General features: G+C 55.3%; 1 protein-coding gene across 1 annotated transcript in view; it reads left to right on the plus strand.

Moving 5' to 3' along the window:
* Nucleotides 1-381: 381 nt before the first annotated feature.
* Nucleotides 382-26,598, plus strand: part of LMX1A (LIM homeobox transcription factor 1 alpha) — a 46,711-nt gene continuing 20,494 nt past the window's right edge. Inside the window, exons 1-4 of the mRNA XM_054638517.2 lie at nucleotides 382-433; nucleotides 1,512-1,732; nucleotides 2,047-2,161; nucleotides 2,751-2,937. Of these exons, the coding sequence (XP_054494492.2) occupies nucleotides 382-433; nucleotides 1,512-1,732; nucleotides 2,047-2,161; nucleotides 2,751-2,937 (575 nt within the window). The remainder of the gene's footprint in view (nucleotides 434-1,511; nucleotides 1,733-2,046; nucleotides 2,162-2,750; nucleotides 2,938-26,598) is intronic.

Consider the following 26,598-nt stretch of genomic DNA (forward strand, 5'->3'; position numbering starts at 1 on the left):
GGTGGCTCCAGTGGATCTGGCTGCTCTGACACTTGGCTGTAGCTGCTCAGAGACCTTCGGGAGAGCCAAAGACAAAGGTGTCAGAGCCCAGTGCCTCCCCGCTGCAGCCCAGCCCTCCTGGATGTGAGTGGTCAGAGCTGTTTGACACTGACCCGTGTGATAGCACCAAGGCTTTCCTGCCCGAACTCCCGGTGGAGTCACTCTGGGATGCAGTAGGGCTGTCCCAGGACCGTGCTTCCCTCTCCCGGGGGATTTTGGCAGGGCGGCGAGCTGCCTGTGCTAACCTGTGGCCTCCCTCCTTCCTCCGAATTCCCAGAGGACACGACCTCGGTCCCTGCATCGCCCACGTCATCTGGGTGTGGGGAGCACTCGGTGACGAGGATGCCCCACAGAGAGGCTGGGAGCGCATCTGCCCCTGGTGCCAAGGTCAGCGGTGAGCACAGGAGGTGAGGTCCCTAAAAGCCTCCCATCCTCCGCGATCCTACAGCGGCTCCCTCGCAGCTCTGCGGCCGGAGGCGGGGGACCCAGCCCTGCTCCGTGCCGGGGAAGCCGCGGATCCCCGTCCGGGCTGCTCCGGCAGCGGCAGGTACGCGGCCCCAGCCCCGCTCCGACCTGCGGGGCCGCGAAACTCCCCGAAAAAACAGCGAAACCCCACAAATAGGAGGGAAGGGAGAGCCGGGAAGGACGGGAAAGCGCCGGGGCTGCGGGAAGGCTCCAAGTTTCATCTTCCCCGGCCGGGCGGGACCGTTCCTCCGCGGGTTTCCCCTCCCCGAAACCGATGCGGTTTGGCGGAGACGGAGCTCGGTTTCTCCGGGGCCGCTTCCCCCTGCGGCCCCGCGGAACCGGCGCCCCGAGCGCACCGAGCCCGGCTCGGCGCCAGGGATCACTGGAGACGAGCCCTCCGGGGCAGCTCTCCGGCTTTGGTGCTGGGATTTTTTTGTTGTTGTTGTTGGTTTTTTTTTTTTTTTTGTTATTTCTTTTTTGTTTTCCTTCTCCCAGTACTGATTTTCTTTTAACACTCCGGAGCAGCGGGAGCGAGGCGCCCGGGGCGATGCGCGGCGCGGGGGAGCGCATCCCCGCCGGGGACCGCCGCGGGCAGGGGACCGACTTTCCCCAAAAACTGCCGGCCTGGGCTCCTCCTGGAAGGGGGACTTGATTTCCAGCCGGTTTCATTACTGGGAGAGACGCTGTGGTGGGGCACCACCCTCTACCTTTTTTTTTTTTTTTTGTCTTTCTTTCTTTTTTTTTTTTTTTTTTCTTTCCTTCTTTTTGGCTTTCTAAGAAAAGAAGGAAAAAGAAGCCAGGGAGCGGAGCGGAGCCGGGGCGGCCAGGCCGAGCCGAGCACCCCGGAGCCGGGAAAGGCCGACGGCCCCTCGAGGCGTGGCGGGGCCGGTGCCTGCAGCCAGGCAGGAGAGCGGGGAGGAAACTTATTTCGAGTGGGGTGGAGAGGGGAGGGCAGGGGGTGGGGGTCGGGCAGGGAGGTATCAGCTCCAGGAAATGTGCCTTGGCAGCAGTCGGACGGGCGCTTCCCCGCAGGTTGGTGCGCTCCTCTCCGGAGCCGTCCAGGGAGCCGCGGCTCGCTGCGCACCCCGGGCAGCGCCGGCGGCGGGGACGCGGGGGGCTGCGCTACAGCGGGGGAGGCAGGAGCCGCCGCGGGACCCCCCAGGAGCCGCGGCTGCCGACGCCTCTCCCGCCGGCTCCTGGCAGGAAGGCACCGCCCGGGCCGCCCCAGGTAAGCGGCCGAGCCCCGCCGACGGCAGCCCCGCATCCTCCGGTCCCGCATCCTCCCGCCCGCGGCTGCGGGGGCCCGGCTCCGGCGGCCTCCCCACGTCGGGGCCGCGGGGCTGGGGGGCTGCAGCGAGCCCAGCCGGGGCAGCGGCTGCGCGGCCGGAACGGGGGGCCCGAGGGGTTCTCCCGTTGGGAGGGAGGGAGAGAGGGAGGGAGGGAGGAGGGAGCGCGGCGCCGGCAGCGGGCGGGGAAGCCCCGGCCGGGGGCGGCGGGGCCGGCGGCCGGGCTGAGCGCGGTGTGTCCGGGCTGTGTTGGCAGGCGGGCGGCGCGGCCCCTCGCCCGGCCCGGCTCCCCACCATGCTGGACGGGCTGAAGATGGAGGAGAGTTTGCAGAGCGCCCTGGACCCCGCGACCCCCTTCTCCTCCTTGCTGGGTAAGTCGGGGCACCCCGCTTGCCCTCCTGGGGACCCCATAGGGCGGGGCACGGCCGGGCGGGCCCGAGCGATGGATGGGCACGGAGGGTTCGGGAGGCCGGGGACGGCTTTCCCCGGCTCGGTGCTGCCCGGCGCCGCTGCCTTCGCCCGGGCTGTGCCCCCGGCGCCCGCCTTCGCTGCCCCCGCTTCGTTCCGCGATCGCATTAAATGTGTGTCCCCCTAAACCCACCTTGTAACGAAGGGCTATCCTTCGTATCGAGCAGTAAATAATTCATTTTTTCTTTTTATCTTCGTTTTAATATCGGTTTCAAACCGTCGCCCTCTGCCTGAGCTGCGGCTCCGCTGCCGCCTTTCCAAGAGGAACGAAATTGGGGGCGACGTGCCCCTCCCGGAGCTGCCCTAAGGCACAGGTCCCTCCTGGATCCCGCAGCAGCTCCCCGCACACCCCCGTCCCCCCGCGACCCACGAGCCTATGCGGGAGAAGCGAGACCCGCGGGACCCTCCGTCCGTCTGTCCGTCCCTCGCCCGGCCCGTCTCCCCGGCCGCCTTTCCCTCCGCCCACCCCAGCCCCCGGCTCCTTCCCCGCAGGCAGAGCCGCGACCCCCAAGTCGGTGTGCGAAGGGTGCCAGCGAGTGATTTTGGACCGGTTCTTGCTGCGTCTGAACGACAGCCTGTGGCATGAGCAGTGCGTCCAGTGCGCGTCCTGCAAGGAGCCCCTGCAGACCACCTGCTTCTACCGCGACAAGAAGCTCTACTGCAAGCTGGACTATGAGAAGTAAGTGTCGCTTGCCCCTCGGGGAGCCCCCCTCGCTCTGCTCTCAGCGCCCACAAAGTCCCAGTGCCCTGCAAAAGCTTGTGGTGGGGGGGACTGGTGTCCCGGTGCTGCTTTCCCGGTCACTTTCCCTGCCCCGTGTTTCCCCGGAGGTGTCCGCCCTTGCCGTGCTGTGCTTCTGCCCCGCGGTCTCGTTGCTCCCTGGTTCTCCCCTTTTCAGAGGTGTTTCGTTGTGCTCAGGTTGTGCCCTGGGATTTGAGGATGTTTTGTTGGGAGCCTGGGAGACCCATGGTAGCCCCAGGTCTGCGCAGGGACGGGGCCAAGCATTTTCTCCTGGCTTTATTTTCCTATGGAGCATCTGCAGGAGGAAAGTTATATCCTCCCTGACCTGGTCCTGGATGAGGCTATTATCCTAATAACCTCCCAGGCAGGGAAATGCTATTTCTCTCCCCCTGGTTGGTGGGGAAACTGAGGCACTCAGCAGGAACCAGGGAAGGCCCTACTGAATTCGGAGTGTTGACTGTCACGCAGAGGCTTTTCTGGGTCTGTGATAGTGAAGAAATTTGGGTTTTAAAGCCTCCCAGCCCTGACGCTTTCCCCTTTGGAAGTGTGGGGTTAGGGGGAAAGACAATAAGAAAATAATTTTTCTTTTTTAAAAGAAAAACCATTCCAGTGGGAATGGGGAGAAGGCTGCTGAGTCTTTCCTCCCCTGCAGCTGCTTTCGTTTTTCCCTGCTCATCCTGCTCTTGCTGTCCTTTCCGGACCCTGCTGCCCGGCCGAGTTTCGGAGCTGTTAAATTTTTGTTGCCTCTGGGCTGGTTGTTTCTTGAGGAGGGTGTAGGTGGGGGGCCACATCCCTCACTATGGCGATAGCATGGCCGTCCAAGCCCTGCAATTTAATTCCCTTTTTTATAGCAGAAATCAGTGATTGCTGATGCTCTCATCCCTGGCCTTTGCCGAGCTGGTGAGAGTGCCGGGGTCTAGTCCAGCTCCAGGCCTTCTTAAAGTTGGGGTTTTGGGATTTTTTGGGTGTTTTGGGTTTTTTTTTTTCATCCTTTAAATCCCGTATTGTGGGTCTGAGTTTAATCACTATGGATACAAGGCAAATTGAAAGCAGAATTTGTGCGCGTGACCTTGTTTTCAAATGTTTACGAAAGAGCGGAAGAATTAGCTGCTGTGAGAGTGGAAAGGAGAGAGCTGCGCCACGGCGTGGGTTTTTGTAGGCAAAAAAATTGTTGAGATTGGGTGTGCTGCTTGTTTGTCTGTAGAAATTTGGCTACTGGTTCCCATACATTTCCACCACGGTTCAATCTTCATTTTCTGCTTTATCCGTATTTTTGTTTGGATCATCAAGGGGAAATTGGGGTTACTGTCACCCAGAAATGCCTTTCCAGCTTGCAGCACATGTGGATTTTACTCTTGACTGCAGCTTGCGAGCTCTTGAAGTGGCTCCAACCTGAAACCCTCCTCTGATGTCTGTTGGCCGCGAAAGAAATCGGTGCCGCAGTTGGCTTCTTGCTGTGCCCATCTATCTCACTGTTGGGATGGACAAGGATGATTGCGGGAAAAAAATGTCACTAATTTTTCCTGAGGTCCAGTAACAGCACCATTTTTTCTGGTTATTTCCCAGCTGTGTTTGGGTTGGTGACTTTTGCCCGAGCCGGGAGGCTGAGGCTCTGTGACGGGCGGTTTCCCGAGGTGTGATGGTTTTAACCCTAAGTCGCTGCTGGCCTCTTCCCCTCCTGCCTCTGCCTGCTTCTTGACATTGTTTAATTGTCCCCTTGCATTTAATATTAATTATTTTAGCACGGGGGTGCAGGTTTGTGTCCCTTCTCCTTTCATCCACCCCGCAGGACTCTGCTGTGCCGCTGGTGCGACTCCTTACCTGGTGACAGCAAGGATGCAGAGCAGAGTCCCAAAGAACTGCTCCCTTTGGGCTCTGCTGAGCTTTATATAACACTCCTTATTTACCAAAAATCCTGCTTTCTTTTCCCATATGCCTGTCCTGCCTTTGGACAGAGCATTTTCCTGGGTGTAGAAGCACCGTGCCTGCCTTGGCCGCGGTGCCAGCGCCGATAGCAGGGATTTGCGAGCGAAGCGCGCGGAGCAAGAGCCGCTGCTCTCAGACTGAGCTCATTATCTCGAGCTGGTTAATTATCACAAGTGACTGACACTCCTTGCAGTGGAAAGCGGCCGATCCTCCCGGTGGCAGCGGCGTAGCCGGGCTCCCGAGGCCTCTCCGGGTGGGAGGGCTGCGTGTGGAATGCTGGGGGTGTCAGGGAAGCGGCCGGGATCCAACCTGCCGCGGTCACGGCGTCCGTGTTCTGTGGTTGTGTTTGGTTGTGGTTTTTTTAATTTTTTTTGAAATTGAAAGAAGGGATTTCTCTTCCAGATGGTGAACGTTGGGGTGTTTTCCCAGGGATGAGTAGGTGTAGAATTTTCCAGCATGTCTCTGTGCTCTCTGTTTGAGCTCTGTTTGTGGCAAGGCCGCAGAGGGTTAATGAGGGAGCGCGAGACGGCAGCTATGCCTTCAGTTATAAATACACCCATGGAAAGTGTTACGGACGGGTTTAAGCGAGCATCTGACGCGCTGGACTCTAGAAATCGAGGAGCAATTTGTTAAAACACATGTTTTACATTTCTTTGTCTTTCACAAAGAGGAAGAACTTGGGACAGGACTTGGAAAGGGATGGATTAAAGGCCGAGGGTGCCAGGTCAGGTCTTGGCATCTCTTTGGGGTGCCACGACTCAGGGCCCAGGGGTGGTTTGGATGGTGATGCTGTGTGGGAACTTGGGGATCACTCTTGGAGCAGTTTCCCCAGCACTGACAGGGAGGGCTCCTGGAGAGGGACGGCTCAAGCCTGTGCCCCTGGGACGGCATCTATTTGGAGCAGAGGACGCTCGTTACAGAACATCCCGAATCCCGCGGCAGCCCCCGGCGCTTGTCCAAACCTGATAAGTCTCAACTATGACAAGGTTCAGTCTTCGCCCTGGCCAGCTCCCCGGCTGCAAAGTGGCCCTGGGGACTTGCCCCGGCTGTGGGGCCCCTGTGGTGGTGGTCAGGGGCTGGGTTTTTGCAGCGGCATATTTGGGGGGGCAACACCAAACCCGGCCATAAACAGGGAGGAGCGCTGGTAGCGATAGGAAGAGTAAGGCTGCTCTGGAGCCTTAAAACCTGCACGGGGACAGGAATCGTTGAGCCCCCTCTTGCCTAGTGCTTCACACAGTAGGTTTGCACTGGCCAAGCAGAGCCAGGGCTGCAGGGAGGGCCTGGAGGCACGGGAAGATCCCCACGGCAGGTTCTGGGGGCCGCTGACAGCGGTGCGGTCATGACGGGGGGCGCAGCTGGGCAGCGTGGCGACGGCGGGACGGCTTGGCACGTCCCCAGCCACGGCGCAGAGCCCCAGCCCCAGCCCCGGCTGGCAGGAGCAGATGGCCAGCACATCTCGGAGCAGGCCTGGCATGTGGGCGCCGGCAGTGGAGGGGCGGCTGCAGCCCCCGAGCCGCCGTGCCGGGCTCCCCGGCCGAGGCAGGCAGTTGTGTGATGCTCGCCCTGTCTTCGCACGGCTTGATGGCTCTGTGCCGGTGCCAGCTTCCACGCGGGGCTCTCCTCGCCTGCCTCCGAAATCCCGGAGTCACGGGGCTTGTGTGGGTGCTGCCGCCTCCTCCTCTGTGAGTTAAAATCTGGAGTTGTGTCCGGCTGCAAAGGGATAAAAATAAAAATCCTTCCACCCTCCCGGTGTGTGCACGAGTGCGAAGGAACTCGTCGGCGTTGGGTTTTCAAATCACACCCGGCATCTTTGCGTGGGGGATGAGCCTGAGTCCTCAGCAGTGTGGTCCTGCCAGGCTGTGGATGGATCTGCAGGCTTGGAGGAGCCTGCTCTGGCCTGCTGGAGGCTCCTCTGGCAGCTGCTGGGGCAGAGGAGGCAGGGGGAAGAGGTTTATCCGGCTCAACATGGGTCATGGAATTGTGCAATTACCTGGCGCTGCTTCCCCAGCCCGGAAGGGCTGTGAGGGGAATAATCCCAGATGGATCGAATGGAGGCAGTGCTGGACACTTCAGCACAGCCCGGTCCCACCAGCTGGAGAGTTCCTGTGGTATGGTGGGTTTTTCCTGGTGGTTTGCAGTCTCTCACCTTGCCTTCTCTTGCTTGGAGAAGTGGGAATTTCTGTGCTTTTTGTGGCTGATGGGAGAGAACTGCCCCTCCAGAGAGCACAGGTCAGCCCAGCTGCAGTCCAGCATGTTCTCTGGAGGCCTGTTTCCCTTCTTGTAGGGCATTTTGTGGAGAGGATGAGGCTGACTTGGGTTTCTCCAGCTGGCCAGGCTCTGGGAGCAGTCAGGCTGGCCTGGATGGGGTAGCAGAGCACACACAACATCCCTCTTGGTGATTTCTCTTTCCCCACCTCTCAATCTTTCCCTCTAGTGCTTCCATGCTTCTTGCCCGCTTTCCATCCCCACCTAGCACCTCATCTCCAGTAGCAAACACCTCTCAGTCCTCACCCCGAGCTCCAGGAGGAATAGTGCTCACTCCTTGTGGGCTGGGAGGAGCGTGGCTGTGGGGCAGCCGAATCCCCACCAGGGACACCATGGCTGGCACTGCAGGGCTGGGACCAGGCACTGCCTCTTTTGGTTTTTGTTATTAAGTCAACTTTTTGTGCAGGGAAGGCAGGGAAGCAGCAGGAGGGTGTTACGGAGGCCTCTGTGGGATCCGTGCTGGAAATTCCAGGCAAGCAAAATAGGCCTTGCCTCCATCTCCACCAAGCCCTGTCCTCTCACTCGTGGGGCTCCCCCTTTCCAGAGGGAATGAAGGAGAGATTTGGCATCTTGCCCCTTCTCTCAGCCCTTAATTAGATTTGTCTTACAATTAACATTTCATAGAAAGGCCTGGAAGTGAGTGAGGTTTGGCACATTTGGAGCTGGGCAGTCGAACAGACTTGTCAGCTCTCCCTCCATGTGGGGACAGGGGTGGCTTTGGGGCCACCCCATTGGCAGTGGGATCCTGGAGGCTGCAGGTCAGTACCATCAGAGTCACAACCTGAACATCCCTGGGACTCCTTATGGTTTCTGCCATCTTATTTTGGACATACCATGATTTTTTTTAACCTTTTTTTTCCCCACTCTACGAGCTGCTCAGCCCCCAATGTGGCTCTTAAAGCTGTGGGAATCGCTTCAGGTTTTTGCAGTCCTGACAAAGGCACCAAAAAGAAATCGGCTGGGGAAGAAAGAGGGGTTTGTTTGGTTTTGATGAGAATTTTGTCCCCACCAGCTGGAGAGACAGCTGGGGTCCTCTCCTGCCCCAGCTCGCCAGCCCTCGCCTCGCCGGCTCCTCACCTGCTCGCAGCCGCCAGGCGCAGGGAGGGCTCTGCTGAGATGGGAATTTCAGAGAGCCCCCACTTGGGCTTGTGCTCCCTGGGGGAGCCCTCCAGCAGGCTCTGAACCTGCTGCTGTGGCAGGGCCAGCAGATTTGGGAGCGGGTGGCAGTGCTGGGTGTGAGCTGTGCCCAGCGTGCGGGCAGGATTTGCCGCGCGTGCTGCGGGGACACTGATCTCTGCTGGCTGTCCCCAACCCTGCTGGCAGCAGTGGGGTAGCCTCAGCGTGCCCAAACCCACTGCACTTTCTGATTCTGATGCTGCACGCTCACCCCAGGGTGTGGCAAGGGGCACCCCAAAGGCCCCTCTGCCTTGGAGCAGGAGAAAAGGGAATTTGGGGTCTGGGGCTGATCTCCTGCTCACAAGGGTGCAGGTCCTGCTCCTGGCTGGGGAGGGGGAAAATCCAAACCCAGCAGTTTGGATCTGGATTCACAGTTCCCCACTTCTGGTGAACCTTGTGGTGGGCAGCCAAGGGGGTACTCAGCTCTCAGTGCTGGAGCATGTCTGAGGGAGGTGGGAATGAGAATTGTCCTGGGTATTTTTCTTCTCAAGATGTTCTTTGTCTCTTTGTGCTCTCTTGTCTCTGGCTCGTGCCCTCTGCAGATGCAAATACGAAGCAGGGATGGGGCCTGGGCTGGAGGACTGTGCCTTTACCTGCAATTCAATCAAGCACTTCCTCTGTAGCAGGAGTGAGGAAGATATTTAAAGCAGGGAGAAAATACTTAGATTTTACTAGGCAAAAATACTGGGGTCAAGCCAGCTTTTTTTTTTTTTTTTTTTTTTTTTTACATAAATGTGTTTTCATGAGAAATTTTAATTTCTATGTATTTGAGATTTCAGAAGGGGAAAGGTGAGGGGGGCTAGCAGCGCTCTCTGTCATGGCAAACCCTATGACAACCCCTAGTTTTGTTCCTCAATACTTTTATCCTGGTTGGAATCCTGCTTCCTGGCACAAAGAATCCAGCTGGTCCGTGGTTATCTTCTCCTGGGGTTGTTGGCCCTCAGGGGCGAAGGATGCACCAGTGTTGTCTTACATGTCTCTGTGAAACCAGCAGGCATCTCATTGCAGCTCTGTTTGAGGTTTGCTGTTTGTTTTTGTAGGTTTGTTTTTTTTTTAAGATGGTCAAACCTTGGTTGCCCAGGAGAGGGGTTCTGTAATTCCTGGCTTCCCACCTCAAATATTTACGGACAGCCAGATGCCAAAGCTTTTGCAAAAGGCATGGGGCAGGCTGAGCTGTGCCGTGCTGGGGCTGTGCAGGGCACAGTGTTGGGCTGATGGCACCCCAGTCCCCTTTATCTGGGGAGTTTTCTGTGTGGTGCCTCTGTCTTCTTGCTTATCTGGGATTTTTCTGGGGTCTTATTAACAAAAGCTTGTTAGGGATCCTTCAGGTGTTCCACATTTTGTAGGCTGGCTGGCTGAAAATGGGAGTTTCTCCCACAAATGTTGGAGTTTTCAGGAGGGTGGCATGTGAGTTTCTGAGTGCAGGAGTGAACTCATGTTGTGTTCAGTGCAAATAATTTATTTTCTCCTGCTGCACTGTATTACTGTTTTCAGTAGAGTGTTTCAAGTGACCATGAATATGATCCTGTTTTTTGGGGTCAGGTCTTCTGCACTAGTGCCTGGTCTGGGTACAATGGCCCACGGTTCCACACAAGAGAAAGAACTGAGAATTGGCTCTGTCACCCATGAAATGGAGCTGGAAATACCAATCTAGCTTAAAAATGCTTATTTCATCATCATAAGTGCTTTCAGCATCTTGCTGGGTGGATTTGAACGCTGGATATGAGTCCTCTGTGTCTCTCCAGATCTGCCTGACTTTTATGTCACGCTCTCCTTTGTGTTTTCCACCTTGGAGCACAGGTGAGCCTGAGTTTGTGTTGCAGCTCCTCCCAGGCACAGGCTGGCATGATTAAGGTACAGATCGACAGGAGAAGGCACAGATCATTCGGAGAGCCCCTCTCCTCTGTATGTCAGCAGGCAGCAATGCCAGAGGGTCGCTGTGGCTCTCCCTGCACGGAGACATCCCGCTCTTCCTCGGGGCCAGCGCCTGCAAGGGCAGAGGGTCCTGGAGGAGACTTCCTCTGCCAGCCCTTGTGCTTTGTGAGCATTGATCCTCCCGAGCTGTCTCCGTGTCACTGCTGTCCCTACATTGTCTCTCTCTGCTCCCCACCCCTCTCCTTCCCTCGTGGGTTTCTTTCCCTAATGCCGTCCTTGACAGCGGAACAAATCCCTTTTCACGGGACCATCGCTCCCCGGCCCGCTGCCCCCCGCCCCTGCCGGGCAAAATCCCCCTCCCCTGTTCCTCTGGAATGACAACCACTGTCCCAGTGGGGTGGAGAGCCCCTGAAATCCCTCTGGGCAAGGTTCCCTGCCCTGTAAGGGAGCAAAGTGGGGTCTTAAAAGCAGAAGAGGCGAGGGCGATTCCTGGAGAATCCATTGTTTGGATGCAATTGATCTCTTTGGGAGGTGCATCCTCTCCTCTGATGTTGTGCTTCAGAGATCCTTGCATGGACCTGGAGCCTGTGTGTCCAAGGACTCCTTCCTTCCTGCCTGGGGCCAGTGGGGCCATGCTATAAGTTGATTTTGCGCTGAGTTGTCCAAGGTGGCTGAGCAGGAAGAGGATGGTGGGAATTTTCTCTTTGCTACTGAAAGCTCAGGGAAGCTTTTGGCTGGAAAAATTTGGAAAGGAGAGAGAAACAGGTTGAGGGACCTGAAGGCAGTTTTCAGCTGCAGCAGCTTCTTTTATAAGAGGCAGTGTTGTCATTTCTTGCCTCCAACCCCTGCCATTGTAAAATCACAGGGATGCTTTTGTTGGCAAAATTTCTGCTTGGAATTTGCTGGCCCTAAGCCTTTAATTCTGGAAAACTGCGTCTTAGCTATGAAAAGGGTTATTAACCCCTGCAGTGATTTATCTAAATGGGAGGAGGGCAATGTCCCTTGTTTGCAGTGGTCTCCACAGGGGTGATTGAGATGAATAAATTCATGGGTGCTGCTGGTGGAGGTGGGAGTTTGTTGAGGAACTACCCCAGAACTCCTGCTTGATGATTTCTCTGTTGAGCCTGGGTTAGAACTGCCCTCCAGCCTGCTTCTGGGGCACCTTTTCTGGGCATCTTTTCCATTTCTGGTCTTGGAGATTCAGCAGGAGAGGAGAGAATGCCAGCTGTGCTCTGCTGCCAGGTGTGTAGGACCCCAGCCCTGTGCTGTGTGCTGAGGAGGGGATGACAGCCTCCTTTCCCCTTACACACCATGTTCTGTGGGTTCCTGCAAGGGCTGAGGGTGATGGAGAGGCTCACATAGGATTCAGCCAAGCCAAGATCTGAACTGTCCCATGGAAATGCAGAACTCCAGGTTTTGGCAGCAGGGAGAGCAAGATGTTGCTCACCTGAACGGTGTCCTTGAACCCAGCAATTCTCTTGGCTTGGGTGTTTGTGGACTCTGGAGTGGTGGGAGGGCTCAGGCTTTTTCTGGAGTCTCACCTGTGCCAGAGGGGTGACCAGCTGGGTTGGTGATGGGGAGGGAGCTAAAATCCTGGATGATTTATATCCTGGCATCTCCTCTGCCTAGCAGCTCACAGGAGTGATATTGAGCAGATCCTTTTAAATGGTGCTGTGGGTGTGGGAGCTTGGTTAGGAATTCATTGTCTGCAACTTCTTGATGCCTGCTCAGGTGGGTGCTGCTCCTTCCCTGTGCACCCGTCATTATGAGAGGCTGAGAGAGCAGCCTCAGTGGACTGGTGGTAAAAGTTTAATGAAGCTTAAAGCCTTGGAGGTCAGGCTCTTGAGTCTGAGCTTGTTTCAGCTCTGGATCTGGGAAGGAGGCTGAAGCAGAAAGGAGGAGAGGCTTCCTGCATGCATTACCTCAAGGACATTCAACCCCACGTTGATGGGAGAAGCTGTTGTGGAGATGGATTAGGAGAAAGTGATGAAAGAAGACACCAGAGATGGGTGAGGGTGGGTGGAGGGCCCTGTGTGGTGAGTGTAGCTCCGTATGAGATGTTTATCCCTGGCAGTGGGAAAGCTGCCCATGACATGAACAAAGTTTTTCTGGCCCCTGCTGTGCCAAGATGTCCTGTGCAGCCCCAAACCCAGGAGGTGCAGGTGCTGGCATGCAGCAGGCCCTGGGTGGCTCAGCCAGCTCCTGTGGGAGACGCTCCAGGCTGGGGAGGGTTGTTGGGATGTGGGACACAGCGAGTTCTGTGGCATTGTTTTCTTTCTCCATGGCCAGCCAGGTTCAGAGGCACTGATGAAGGAGGAGGTGAAGTGATGAATCTGGCTGCTAAACCAGAGCCCCAAATCCCAGCTCTGCTGGGATGGCCCATCCCCATCCTCCAGAGGAAGTGCAGTTTCCCGGCCAATAATGTCTTTATGCTATTTCCAACCACATAACAAAACAGCCCAGGAACTCCCTGAATCCTTGGCTTTTAAAGTGAGTATACCCCCACCTTGAACTGATTTATTTTTGCCTGTTTTGGCACTTCTGTGTCCAAGCATCAGCCACGATCCTTCCCTCCCCAGCCTGATGGCTGCAGAGCACCATTCTCAGGCTCATTTTGGGGTGATGCTTTGCAGGTCTCCTTCGTCAGCCAAGGACGTGTATCAGGCACATTGTGGGTGAGAGATGCTGATGAAACAACACCCAAATCTCTGCCTTTCCCTTCAGTTCCCTTGTGCCAGAAAAGTGCAGCAAAAGTCAACCAACGACGCATCTTGCCGAAGCTGCATTTTTTTTTTTTTCCATGAGGATTAGTGGTTCAAGAGCGGGGATTTTCAAACTGACAAGCCCTTGGCAGAGAAATAATTACAGGCTTTTTTATCCTTTGTATTTCCTAAGTAGTTCTAAATAACTTTTTCCCTTGAGGCATTTTTTTAAGTCTAAAATACGGGGGGAAAAATGTGAAATTTCCTTAGTGTCCTTGAAAATATGCAAGATGTTTGTGGAGGCTGTTTAAGTTTCAGCTATAAGGTTTTCTGCGTGAGTTTTTCGCTTTAACCACGTCCAATCTACCAAAGTTTCTTGGCTTGTGATGCTTCAGAAATGGATCTTAGGAATTGGAGATGGAGGGAGATAGATGTGATCACTTCTTGGCCATCTCAGGAATGCAAGTTTTGCCTCTCCAGTGTATTCCCCAGGGCTTCCTACCCCACTCCTTGATGGAAGAGGAGATTTCTGGGGCTGCTGGAGAGGGTTTTCCTTGTCAATGTCTATTATTTGATTCCCCCAAGGTGCTGTGTGTCCCTCTGGGGAGCCATGGCCGTCCCCCTTTCCTCAGCATCCTGCAGCATTTCCAGGGGCTCACCCATCCCTGTCCTCTGCTGGCTCCTCTCCTTGCCTGTACCTCCATCCTGAATGCCTTGCCCACTCTTTTTAATTTAAAAAACAGAGAGAGTGATGTGAAAAAATCCTCCTGGGGGCAGCTGGGGGCAGCTCCAAGACACAGATGAGCTTCTGCCTTTTATCCCTGGGAAAATCCACCTCCTGTGAGTTTCCATGGAAGCCCTTAGCATGGTACCCTAATTTTCTGAGCACTCCTGTGCTGCACCATGTTTTGCCATGCCTGGAGCTCTTTTTACCCCTGCTCTTTTGCCCCTCTTGGAAGAGCCCTCTGGAGGGTGCTGTCCCAAATCCCAGCTGTTCCATGCCTGACCAGGTATCCATTCTTCCCTAATACTAAGCCCTGCTTGTGATGCAAGGGGGGATCTGGGAGGACTCCCTGTTGTTTGCAATATCACAGGGCAGCGCTGGGGCTGCCTTATTGCCTCTGCTGTCAGGGCAGTGCCTGGCTGCTCCCCTGGGATTGCTGCTGCAATATTCCTGCCGTGGGCAGGCTGCTGTTAATAACAGCATTGCTCTACCTTGGCTTTATTAAGTGAGGGAAGGCTCCTTTCCTTCCACCCCAGGCACGGCAGGGTCTGGCCTTTGGGGTGAGAGGGAAGGAGGTGGCAGAGGAGAGGGGGGAGTGTTTGAAGCAATTAGAGATGCTTGCTGCAGAGTGGGGAACTGCCAAGAAGGGGGTGAGGACCCTCTGCAAAACCCCCCTGTGGGCTCTGCCTGACCCACCCCACTGCTCCCAGCCCTTCACCTCCCTTGGGGCTGGGGTGTTCAGAGAGTGGGGTGGTGAATGCCTTGCTTTCCCTGATCCCCCTTCTGCTGAAGACCCTTTTAGGGTCCTTAAATTTGGGTTGAGCTGGTGAGGAGGCCACAAGGTAACCCCAGGGCTCACAAAACCCCTTGTGCCCTGCAGATATGGCAGGTGGCTCTGCAGGGGAGTCTGTGGTGCCAGGAGAGGACCTGCCTGTCCTGTCTCTCTGCTGCCTCAGCCACCATTTGTCAGGGGAAGGGTTTTTTGGGGTTTTTCTCAGCTTCCCCTGTCCAGACACTGCGAATCCCACTAAAACTTTTGACTGGAGCAGGGATTACGTGCTCGGGTTTCAGCCCTTGTCTGCAAGTGGTGTAAACTTTCTGCTGGAGCTCAAGTGACATTTTGTGGGAGATAGGAGAGTATTAAGTGTTGGTCCTTGCAGATAAAAATAGCCACTGGCCCAATGACATTTTCTGTCATCTCATCTTTGCTGCATTGCCTCCACGCTGGTGCTTCCAACCTGGGCTGGCCTTTTCTCCTCATCAGCTGCTGGGACACCCTGAGCATCCTCACCTGGCCAGGACAGGGGTGGGCACTGGCTGCAGGGCTGAGGCCACACTCAGATAGGAGCAGCAGCTCCTGGTTGTGTGTTCCTGAGAGCTGGAAGGAAACACCAAACCCAGGATCCCTCTTCCCTTGGAATCACGAGTCCACGCTGCTCATTGCTGCAAACCTCAGTGCTCGGGTGGGAGCTCCCCTGCTTCAGGAGTCCCCATGTGCTCACACGTGGCTGCCTGAGTGTTTTTGCCGTTGCTGTGTTGCCGGGCTGATGTTTTTGTGCCGAGGTTCCAGCCGGGGCTGGCTGGGGGCCCTGCAGCAGCATCGGCAGCACTGCCTCTGGCTGCTCCAGCACTCCGGGGCCGGCAATGGGAGAGGAGGAGGAGGAGGAGGAGGGAGTGGCAGGGTCTGGCTTGCTGCTGAGCTGTGACCAGATCTGCTGCTGGGAGAGGCTCTCTCACCCTGCTGGCCTGCACCCTCTTTGGGGGAGCATCCGTGTGCTCCATCTCCAAAACCAGCTCTGGGAGAGCCCGTGTGTGGCTGGGAGGATGGCAGCAGGGACAAGGTCTCCTCCCCCTCTTGAGCCTCTCCTCCTCATGGCTGGGCCAGCAAGTCCCCTAGTATTGGACTGGGCATCTTTTGAAGGTGCTTTCATTCCATCTGCTTGTTATTCTGAGTGAGGATGCACTCATCATTCACCCCAAGGATCACTTCACGGGGAGAGCTGCACAGTCAGGCTGGCTTCAGTGGAAACTTTTAATTGCAGCCCTTAAATACCTGCAACAAGCGAAAGCATTTGGGAGCAACATCATCTCCACATTCCCCTTGCTCCCTGGTTCAAGGCCCACCTGCTCCTGGGGGTTTCATCATCGTGCCTGGTGTCCTCCATCAGCTGGAGCATCTCTCCCTGCAGGAGGAAGGAGCAAGGTCCTCCCTGTGTGTCTGGAGCCAAACCAATGCAGTGGCACTTGGCCACTTACAGTAGTGGGCGATTGCTGAGCCCCTGCCAGGAATTCCTCAGTGGGATTGGGAAGGCTGTGGGGTGTTAAATTTGTCCTGCAGTGTGTAACCCCTGAGCAGAGCCCGCTGTGTTTTGTAACGGGTCATACGATGCCGGCGGCAGCGCCTCAAGGTCAGGGCTGAGCTTGGGGCCGCAGGGGCAGCTCCTGGCTGCAGCCCTTCCTGCCTTCTGTGCCTCTCCTGGGCTCAGCTCCCTCCTGGAGCTCCTCTGTCCTCTCAGGAGCTCAGGCTTGGAGCTGGAGGCTGTTTTCCCCCTCATCTGGTGAGGCTGCAGCCCTTGCTGCCTTCTGTGCCCCTCACCAGGCTCTGCTCTCTTCTGGGGCAAAGCCTCCAGCACCTTGGGAGCTCAGGATGTTTTCTCCCACATGGAGAGGCTGCAGCCCACATCTCAGGATGTCTCCTTGCAGGGTGTGATCCTGGGATACAAACCCTGCCCATAACTCCTATGCCCCCCACACCTGCAAACCTCAGCCAGAGCTTGGGCAGGTGCAGCTCTGTTCCCTCAGAGTTCTGCAGCATCATGCCAAGGACAGGACTTGCCAGGGAACTTACAGACAATATTCCCTCGTTCTCCTTGCCTTAAAAAATTTCCCAGTAAGGAATTTCTCCTGTATCCCTGCAGCTGAGGGAACTGCTGAGTAGAGAAGGGTCTGGCAGAGGTGAGGAGTGCAGGGTCTGTGTCATGATGAATAATCAGTGATGCTCCTGCCTGCTCTGCCCCATGGCTTTCAACCCCCCTCAGGAAAAGCACATCCATCCCAATGGGAAGAGCCTCCCATGGTAAATATAAATATAAATATAAATATAAATATAAATATAAATATAAATATAAATATAAATATAAATATAAATGTAAATATAAGTAGAAATAGAAATATCAGTAGAAATAGAAATAGAAATAGAGATAGAAATAAATGTTTGAGGCCCATCATTCCCATATCAAAGAACTAGAAGGGACTGTTAGGACAGGCTGTTAAATAAGAATTAAAGGTTTCAAATATTAATGGGCAATTGGCCCTCACCAGTTCTCTTGCTACACAAACGTTTCATTTATGATTTGGACCCAGGCTGGGATGTGCTGAGAGATGCTCAGGCTGCAGCCTGCACACGGGGGTTAACGTGGTGCTCTCTCCTGCCAGAAAATAATAAAAGCCAGGGACTGTCTAGGGATTGTGCATGAAGGATTAGGAAGAGGATATGCACGGGCCTGTCTGCAGCTGGTTGAAGTCTAGTGCAGAGGGGTGAGCCTGGAAATCATTGTTTTCTGATGGCTGTGAGGGGGCCAGCATGGAAAGGGATGGCTCCTAAAACCTGGGGGTCCCCACAGCCGGCTGATGTTTTTAGTGGGAGGCAGGGAGTGGATCCTCTGTCCCTGAGAGATGTCTGTGCTGCTCAGGAGGGAGGAAGCACCGTGGTGTGCTTGTCTCTGTCTCTGCTTTCCAGGTGTTGCAGTTGTTCAGTGAGAGTGGAGGATGCTGAGCTCAAGGGATGGTGCTTTTGGTGTCAGTGGAACATGCTGGACTCTGGGGAGCAGAGTTTGAGGGTTTTCTGTGTGTGAGAAGAACGTGCTGGACTCTGGGGAGCAGAGTTTGGGGGTTTTCTGTGTGTGAGAGGAACTTGCTGGGATCTGGGGAGCAGAGTTTGGGGGTTTTCTGTGTGTGAGAGGAACGTGCTGGGATCTGGGGAGCAGAGTTTGGGGGTTTTCTGTGTGTGACAGGAACTTGCTGGGATCTGGGGAGCAGGGTTTTGGTGTAAGTGGATGATGCTGGGCTCCAGGGACTGGGTTTTCAGTGTGATCAGAGAATGCTGGGCTCTGGGGAGGAGGTTTTTTTGGTGTGAATAGACTTTGTTGGACTCCAGGGAGGGGGATTTTGGTGTGAGCAGAGGATGCTGAGCTCCAGGGACCAAAGGTTTCCACCTTGCTGTCAGATCCATGGATTCTCCTGGAATCCTGGCTTCATCCACAGCATTTCCTGTGACCTTTTGGCTTTTGAAGCTGCAAGTCCCAAAGTGAGGGAGTTGAATGAAGTCCTTGCCTAGAGAGGAAGAAGCCAGAAGATGCTGGGGTCTCATGTTTGTTTGACTTTGATGCTGTTCCCTGAAATGATCCCCTGAGCTGGCTCAGGAGGCTGGAGCCACAGCTCCTCAGCTTGGAGGGAGCATGAAGATTTCCCATGAAGATTTCCCATCAGGTTTCTTTCTTTCTTCTTCATTTCTTCATGAAGATTTCCCAGCAACAGGTGTCCACCATTAAGGATTTACCTCTGCAACCACCACGCTCCTGGAAGGTGCCTGCTGAGATGGAGGCATCAGAATCCCCCAGGGCAAGTCAGGCCTTTATGGCCCTCACCCAAGACAAGCACTGGTTGCTTTTGTGGCAACTATTAATTGCTTCCTGAATTTAAAAAGCATAAGCAAACTCTCTTGCTGGGGAACGAGTTACCTGGCATGAAAATGCTTTGCCATTAATGCCTGGCTGACCCTGACGATGATGTGAGGACCAGAAGAGCTTTCAAAGAATTTACCAGAAACCATTTTCAGGGGAGGTTGTGTGTTGTAAATTCTGAAGTAATGGGATGGAGGGAATCAGGTTAGATCATAGTTTGCAGAAACCAGGCACGGTTCCCCACCGAGGGCCTTGAGCTCATCAGAGCAGCGTGGTGAGGGGAGGCCCCCACGTGTCCTCAGCCACTGAGGAGGGAGTTTACAACCTGGAAAATGAGATTATCTGAGGGTTTGTTTCACATGTGACACTGGGGAGAAAAATGGGATGTGTTGTAAAGCCACAGGGGTTCCTGGAGGAGCAGCCCAGGATGGGGCTGGTGGTGCTGGGTCGAGGGTGCCTGAGACTGCCAGCACCCATTGCAGCAGCACTGGGGTGCCTTGCAGCCCTTTGTGAGAGAGTCTTGGGGGGTCCTGTGCCTCTGCTGAGCTCAGCCCAGCTCAGGGGGCTGCTTCACAAAGATATTTAACCATTAGAGCAAGGGAGACAGTGCCTATCTGGTGTATGATGCGTCTCTCCTCTCCTGCCATGAGCTGTCCTGGAGCTGTTTGCAGGTCTCTGGGGGGCCCCAGCCCCTCCTTGCCAGCTCCCCAGCCCAGGATGGGGCTGCTGAGCTATTTCACAGGGAGCTGCTGGCACGTGGGGCTGTTTGCTGCCTCCCCCTCCCAGCAAGGCCTTTCATTTCCTTGCTCCCTCCTCTGCTTTACTCTTCCCCACCGGAGGGATGGGGCCGGGCCAGCTTTAGGGATGCCGATGGTTTGGGGGGTTTTTTTAGCTCTGCAAACAGTGTTAAACGGCTCTCATTTGAAAGGGCAGGTGTGGGAAAGGAGCTGTTTCGCCTGCAGCAAAAAAAAAAAAAAAAAAAAAGTATTTCCCAAATCCAATATGTATGCAATGAGGGCACCGTGGTGGGAATTGCACATCCTTCCATGGGGCAGAGCTTGCAGGGAAGGCAGTCAGAGGCCAGGCTGCCTCCAGTCCTAATAATAGTCTAGCTGGCTGCCTGGGGCAAGGCACTGGGGCTTGAAAGACCAAATCTAGTGGCTGATGTTTGGTCTATCAGCTGTGGAATCGCCTGGCACACAGAGAGGTCAGTGAAGTTTTCAGGATGCCAGCGCTCCACACTGGGGAAGGTGTGAGTCTAAATCAGCACTGGGGTGTGTGGTTCAGCACTTCACTCTCTCCAGCAGAAGGACAAAGTTCAAAGGGCTTCTGGCCTTCCTGGAATAGGAGATGGTGGGATCCACCCCGGAGCTTTTTCTGCTCTTACCCAGAAGAGTCCCACCCCAGCCGGGAAGCGCCGTGTTCAGCTGGGTGTGGAGGTGGGGATGGAAAAGTCTGTGTGAGAGGACTGTGCTCCACTTCTACTGCTGCTCTTCCTTGTGAGCTTGTGTTTGATCTGGGTCTGAGCTTGGCTTTGTCTTTATTCTCCGTTTAAAAGGGGGAGAAAGGAAATTCAGGAGGCCCCGGCAAGATGGGCTTGGAGCAGGGTGGCTCTCCCTGCATTGAGCAGGCTTTGGTGTCCAATTTTCTGTCTTGCTGTGTTAAATGGACCTGGGAACCCGTTGCAAAGCCAAGATTGCAGAGGCAAACGCCCCGTGGCCAGATTGCAGGGTCTTGCTTAACCCAGCTCTGCTGGGCTTTCCCCCACAGTTCTCCTGTGGGGTCCCAGCTTCACCTTTTCACCACTGAGGAGCTCCCCAGGAAGGCAGGGCTGGCCTTGGGGGACTGGCTTTTCTTTTGTGGGCAGGTTTTAATCAGCCTCCAAAGCAGAGATGCTCTCTCTGATACCGAGTTAGAGGTGGGAACTCCCTTGTGATGCTTGTTTTGAAAGCAGTCCCTTCCTTTCTCCCTCTCAGGAGGTATTTTGGGGGGACCTTTCCATGCTGGCACTCTTGACATTGCCACCCCAGGAAGAGCCCACCAAGGTGTCCATTAGGCTTCAGAGGTAACACTGTGGAAATCAGTGTTAGTTATCAGTGGGAGGGTCTGTCAGCAGTTGGTTCCCTAGCCCAGGGCTCAGAGTGGCTCTGATCTGGGCTCTGTCCCTCTCAGGTGGTTTTCCTCCTTCCCTGCAGGCTTTCACAGGGACTGAGGCTGCCTTTGCCTTCCTGCACGGCCCTGTGGCCCGAGGTGGTGATGCCACCACTGTGGCTCAGCTTGGTGTGGGTCCTTCCCCACCTCTGCATCCCACAGGGGACTCCCAGGCACACCTGGGGACGGGAGTGCTGTGGAAATCAAGGCAGGGTGGCCTGGTGTGCCACGTCCATCGCTGTGTCCCACCACCCAGCGAGTCCCAGCCCTGCCTGGCTGGGGGATCACCATTCCTGGAGGCAGAGAGTGCCAGGTGGGGATTTTATTCTGGGAACAGGGACAGAGAAATACAACATCCATGTTTGCAAGCCACTGGAGACATCTCTGGAGGAGGAGGAGGTGTGGAGGTGCTTGGCATGCAGCTTCTGGAGGGGTGGGGTGAATTTTGGGGGCTTGGGGTTCCCTTTGCACTGATGCTGCTGGGAGGGGCTGTCTTTTTCTGGTGTTTTCCATTGCTTGGCTCAGCAGTGGAAGGTGAAGGGTTCCCCTGGCTGTCAGCAGGGCTGTGCAGGCAGGACATAGGAAGGGAAGGAGAGCAGGATAACGCCCCAGCCTCAGGCCCTGGCCATTTCTGGATGAATAGGTCATCTGGGTGTGGGAGGGGAGCTGGTGTCCAAGCCAGCCCAGAGAGGCTGGGATTGGGTGTATGTGTGATTTGGGGGAAAGTGAGAAGGGATTTCTTAGGCGAGAGGAATGCAAGTTTCCTCCTTCACATATGTCTCCTGTTCTTCCAGTTTGCAACAAAAGTCATCAAATTGCCCAAGACCTGGCAGCAGGGACAGCCTGAGAACAGCCCCACAAATCATGGGAAAGCTTCTCCCCTCCTCCCTGCCTGCCTCCAAGTACTCCAGCATCAGGAACCACTTCAGATCCCCTCTGGGCAGTCAAACTCTTGCCCCTTCTGGGGCAGCTGCACAGCCCAGAGTTCCTGCATGCTGAAGCACTGGTCCTGCTGGGTTAGAATTTGGGCTTTCCTTTGAACTGGTTGTACTTTTACACCCTCCAAATGCTGCAGGGGAGGGCTGGAGGGCTCAGACATCCGGGGTGGCAGCAGCTGCCTGGAGGGGACACCGTGACACGACCGGTGTCACCTTCCTTGTCACCAGTGACAGCACTCAGGTCCTGGTTGGTCTGCCTGCATTATCAGGCACTGGGAGAGGAGTCAGGCACTCCCAGGGATGCCCAGCTGGGGAGTTGGGTGCTGTAGGGCTCCAGCTGAGAGGCAGAGGAGCAGTTGTGTCCCAGGATGAAGGGGGTTTTAGTGGGCCCAGCCCTTTCCTGCAGTCCTGCTGGCTGCTGCTTTTTGTTTGGCACCAGGAGCTGCAAAGATCAGGAGAGCCTGTCTGAGCTCTCCTCTTCACCCTCTGCATGTCTGGGATGGGCAGAGTCCCTCCTGCCATGGGAATGGAGAGATGGAGATTGTTGAGTGCTTCATGCAGTGCTCTTTGTGTGTCCTGGGACAGCCAGAGCAGTGTGAGAGAGGCTGCACCCTCCATCCCCACCACCCTCCCAGCTGTGAGTGCTTGCATCCTCCCTGGTTTTGCTCCCACGTGGTTTGTGCCAGGAGGAGCAGGTCTGTGAGGATCCCTGGAAGAAAGGCACTCTGCTTACCTCATTTTGGTCATTTGAGTAACTACAGGATTTTCTAACAAGAAAACAGTTCCATCCATTTCACTCTTAAGTGTAGCCAGGACTGGAATCCCCGAGGTGTGCCACCCTCAGGGTCCCCCTGTGCCCCATGTCCCATCAGACAGTCACAGGCAGATCTGGGGGCTTTGGGGACACAGGGGACAAGGGGGGGCTCCAGCCTCACAGGCAACACAGGGGTGTGTGGCACATCATGCTGGCCAGGAGAGGCTGAGCACTGAGAGCTGGAGCTCTGCAGAGGAGGAGAGGAATTGCTCCCATGTCCAGCTGGGCTGTGGGGGCTCTCCTTTTGCAGCACGAACGCTCTGCACACCCACTGCTGTCCCCTGCCTTGCCCACCCAGGGGAAAGGTGACAGCTCTGCCACCTCTCACCTTCCCACGTGTGCCCAATCCACCTGGGGGCCAGGAGGGGAGGTGTCTGTGCAATGTGTGAGAGGGGAAACAGCTCCAGGTTTGAAGCCGGGTTTAATTCAGTGGTTCTCCTCAGGACATTATTTGTTCCTACAAGAAAAGCCCAGCAGGATGCTGTGCCACCGTGGGGTGCTGCTCCTTCTCCCACTGCCTGGTGAAGCCATGCAGCCAAGGGCTGCCTTCCCTTGTGCTCCCACACCGAGCCTCTTTCTGCTTCCCTGCTCCCGCCTTCCTCCTCCTCCTCCTCCTCCTCCTGCAGCATCTGCTCCGGATGTTTTTTCCCTGAACTGCAGAAGCTGCATTTTTCCAAGCTGAATTTCCTTTGTTTTTTTTTTTTTTTAATCTCTCCAGGGTCCCCTTCAGATTGCTTTGCTCCCTTCCATCCTCTCCAGTTTATTATCTTCTACGAATGTTATTAACATGGTAATTAGTCCCTAATTGCAATTGCCAATGAAGATGTCAGATAGGGCTGATGCTACCCCTGATCCTTCACAGTATAACCCTGATGCTTCACTGTTTTTTCCTGAATCCCTGATTCCTCTGTGCCTTCCCTGAATTCCCTGATTCCTCTGTGCCTCTCCCATCACCTTTTGGGTTGGTTTCAGGTGTGTGAGTGAGATTGCTCCCCTAGCAAAGACCCAGCCCAGGGTGCTTTATAAAACCCCCAGGGCCACGCTGGTGATGGTTGCAGCTCTGAGAGACACTTCCTAGCTGCTCCCAAGGCTTTGTCTCAAAGGCAGGGCCATGACTGGCTCTCCATGGCAGCTCCCTTGGGAAGCAGAGGGGGAAGGATTTTGGAAAGTCGAAGGCTGGCATTTGCCATCCCGCCCATTCACTCACCCCTCTGGCTGCTGGGGCACTGTGCAAAGGTCTCCCATGGCTATAAATAGGCAGAGAGGTAGGCCAGGAGATGGGGAGATGGGATGGGGACAGGCAGGGAGCCAGCCCAGGCCGGCATCTGGAGCTCTCGCCGCCTTCGTGCGCACGGGAGGCGCGGTTTGTCCCGGCCCCGGGTTTGCCCCCTCAGAGCCTCTTTTGGAACCCAAAACCCCCTGATTGCCTCCTGGAGGTGCTGCAGGGAGCTGGGGCTGCCCTGTGGCGAGGTGTCCCCCTGGCTCTGCTGCGGGACACGGAGCCACGTGCTCGGAATAGCTCCGTGCAGACGTGGCCTGCGGAGATGAAATGTGGCTCTTGACCGATTGCGAATAAATCAGGGTCAGGAGCTTGAGTGCTGGCCAAGAAACCCAAAGGGATAAAATACGGCCTCTCTACAGACTGTTAGCAAACAGCACGTGGGCTGAGATCTGCTGGATAAATTTATGCGCTGTGAATTGTTCACCCAGCTGTAGTGGAGGGAGGGATGGATGGACCCACGGAGAACTGATAACCATATGTGGTGGACATGCCTTTGGTGCTGACCTTTAGAGGGTTCAGCAGGGCTGGGAGGTGCCATGGTGACGTCTTCTGAGGGATGCCACCAGCAGGGAATGGGGCACACGTGTTGCTTGATGCGAGGGAGGGGGATTCAGGCTGCCTCTGCTCCGGGAGACAGGCTGGCAAAACAAATTACTGCTCCTGACCTTGGTTTGCCCATCGTGTCATTTGACATGGATTGAGGGTAAATACCAAGATTTTTGCCTCTGTGTTGTCGTTTCCAAGCTGGAGGGACTTGGCCAGCCTGAGAGCTCCCATTCCTGGTGCAACCCATGGAGATCAGTTTAAAATGGGAGGTGGTATCAGGGGAAAAGTGAAAAGATGGGAGCACAGAGCCTCCAGCACCCACTGTCACCCATTTCTAGTGAAATGCTGGGAGCTGGCAGCACGGGGGGCTGCTTCCTCTCTCTGGCCCTGAGTTCCTTGTAGCCACAAAGGGGAACATTGGCTTCATGTTGGGATGAAACAGCCTGGTGGCAGAACCAGCTCCAGGCAGGCTGACTCAATGAGACTTTGGGCTCAATTCAGCTGCTTTAAACCAGAGAGATGGGCCTGGCCCCAAAACACAGAGCCAAGCAGCCTCATGCTTGTCCAAGCTGCAGAGGAGCATGAGTGGTTTGTGGCTGGTCCCTCCTTTCTCTAACCAGGCATCGGCTTCCCACCCTCCACCCTGGGATGCTGGATGTGTGCATGCTGTCATCTGATGGGACTGGCTCATATTTGTGTGTCAGCATCTTATAAATCCCCAGCCCAGCCTGCTGGGGTGACCTGACCCCCCCCCATGGGTACCCTGGCCTGGTATGGGGGGCCCTGCTCTGTCTTCTTGTCTCATTTTACCCCAGAGCTTCAGTGGGAACCTGAACTCCCCCAGCTGTGATTCAGAGAAATGTGGAGAAAAGAGTATCCCTGTTTTGGGGGGGAAAAGCATTTCTCCCTGATGCTGGGTTAGTCCTGCACTCCAGGGCTGGCTGGGCAATCTGCCTTCCCTGGGCTGCAGGGGATGTGGAGGGGAATGTGAGCTTTCCCTGCTTTCTGGGATTTGCAGCATTGTTTTGAGGGTGGCACATGGGAAAAGAGGCTTTTTCAAAGCTGGGCATCCCTGGCAGCCTGGGAATCCTCACTGGGATGGACCAGTGGCTGTCAGTGCCCAGAGTGTGTCCTGCACTGCTGCAGCAGGGTGATCCCCTGTCCTGCTGCTCCATGTCCCACCTCCATGGCTCATCCATCAGCTCATCCATCAGCTCATCCATCAGCTCATCCCTCACCCCCTGCGCCTTTGCCTCGGGCTGTGACTTTTGACACAGGCAGGACACATTTAACAGTGTGCTCTGAACGCTTTGCAAGTGGCCACCGGTGGGCTGGGAGCTGTGGGGCTGTGTCACAGCTCCTGCTGGAGTGACACCAGGGCTGGCATTGCCATCCCTGTCCCTGTGGCAGCTGGCAGAAGGTGGGAGTCACCATAGGCTGGTGGCTCTGTGTGCGAAGGTGAAGGGTCCCCGCCGTGGATGTGCAATCCACTCATCTCATTTGTTCTCTTCACATTTGTTTAGGCTTCATCAGGGCAAAACCCAGCAAGTTTTCAAGGCTGTTTGATCCATCCAGGGGTCTTTCCTTTCTCCCTGTGGCAGTTGTAGATTTTCACAAAACCTTTGAAGGAAGTCTCAGATAAAACCCAGAGCAGTGAAATCAGGGTGATGAAGCTTGTGTTGGATGTGCCAGTTGCTTTTGGTGGGGCAGCTTAGAAAAGCCCAGCACTGCACAGGCAAACCCTAAAGATGTTGTAGGGGTCCCAGTTGTTGGTTTTTCTGGGTCTGGATTGAAGGCACTTGAGATGATAGTTCATGTTCGGACTCAGGTGTTTATTATTTCTTATCAGTGAAACAGTCTCACTACTGTGAGTTCTGCAGCCTTTCATTAGGAAGGCACAAAATGGCCAACATTCTCTTGTTACAACGTCTTTTAAGACTAAACTATCCAATGAAAAACTGATACCCAGATTATTTTCCCTTTTTACCCAATAACTGATCCCAAAGAGCCCCTAATGAGGACTTTTCTGCCCAGTTACAAAATGCCACCCAAACCCATGAAGAAGAAGGAAGAAGGAGCATGAAGAAGAAACCCGGGATGACACCCTGTGCCCTCCATCTTGCTTCCATCCACAACATACTAAAAATCCCAAAACCTCAATTTCTCACCCAGTGATACACCTACACTGCTCTCTATAATCTATTGCACACTTTTGTGGATTCCAGTCTGTCTTGAAGTCTGGGAAACTTTCTCCATGGATGAGGGTCAGAGTCAGTGCTTCCCTGGGGGTCAGGACACCCCAGAGCAGGCAGGGAAATATTCCCAGTGCCCTGGGTTTCCACAAGACGTTTTGAGGGAAAACCTTCAATTTTTTCCATTTAAAGGATGTGATTCAGCAACAACCTGCCAGTGGGTCAGGTCTAACCTCCTACCTGGACACATTTCTGGCTGCTGGGGGTGGAATCTGTGGCATTGCCACCCTGGCAGTGGGTTCCCATCCCAGTGGCTGGGAGAGCCTTC

This window comes from Agelaius phoeniceus, chromosome 8, assembly GCF_051311805.1.
Source record: "Agelaius phoeniceus isolate bAgePho1 chromosome 8, bAgePho1.hap1, whole genome shotgun sequence".
Classification (NCBI taxonomy): domain Eukaryota; kingdom Metazoa; phylum Chordata; class Aves; order Passeriformes; family Icteridae; genus Agelaius; species Agelaius phoeniceus.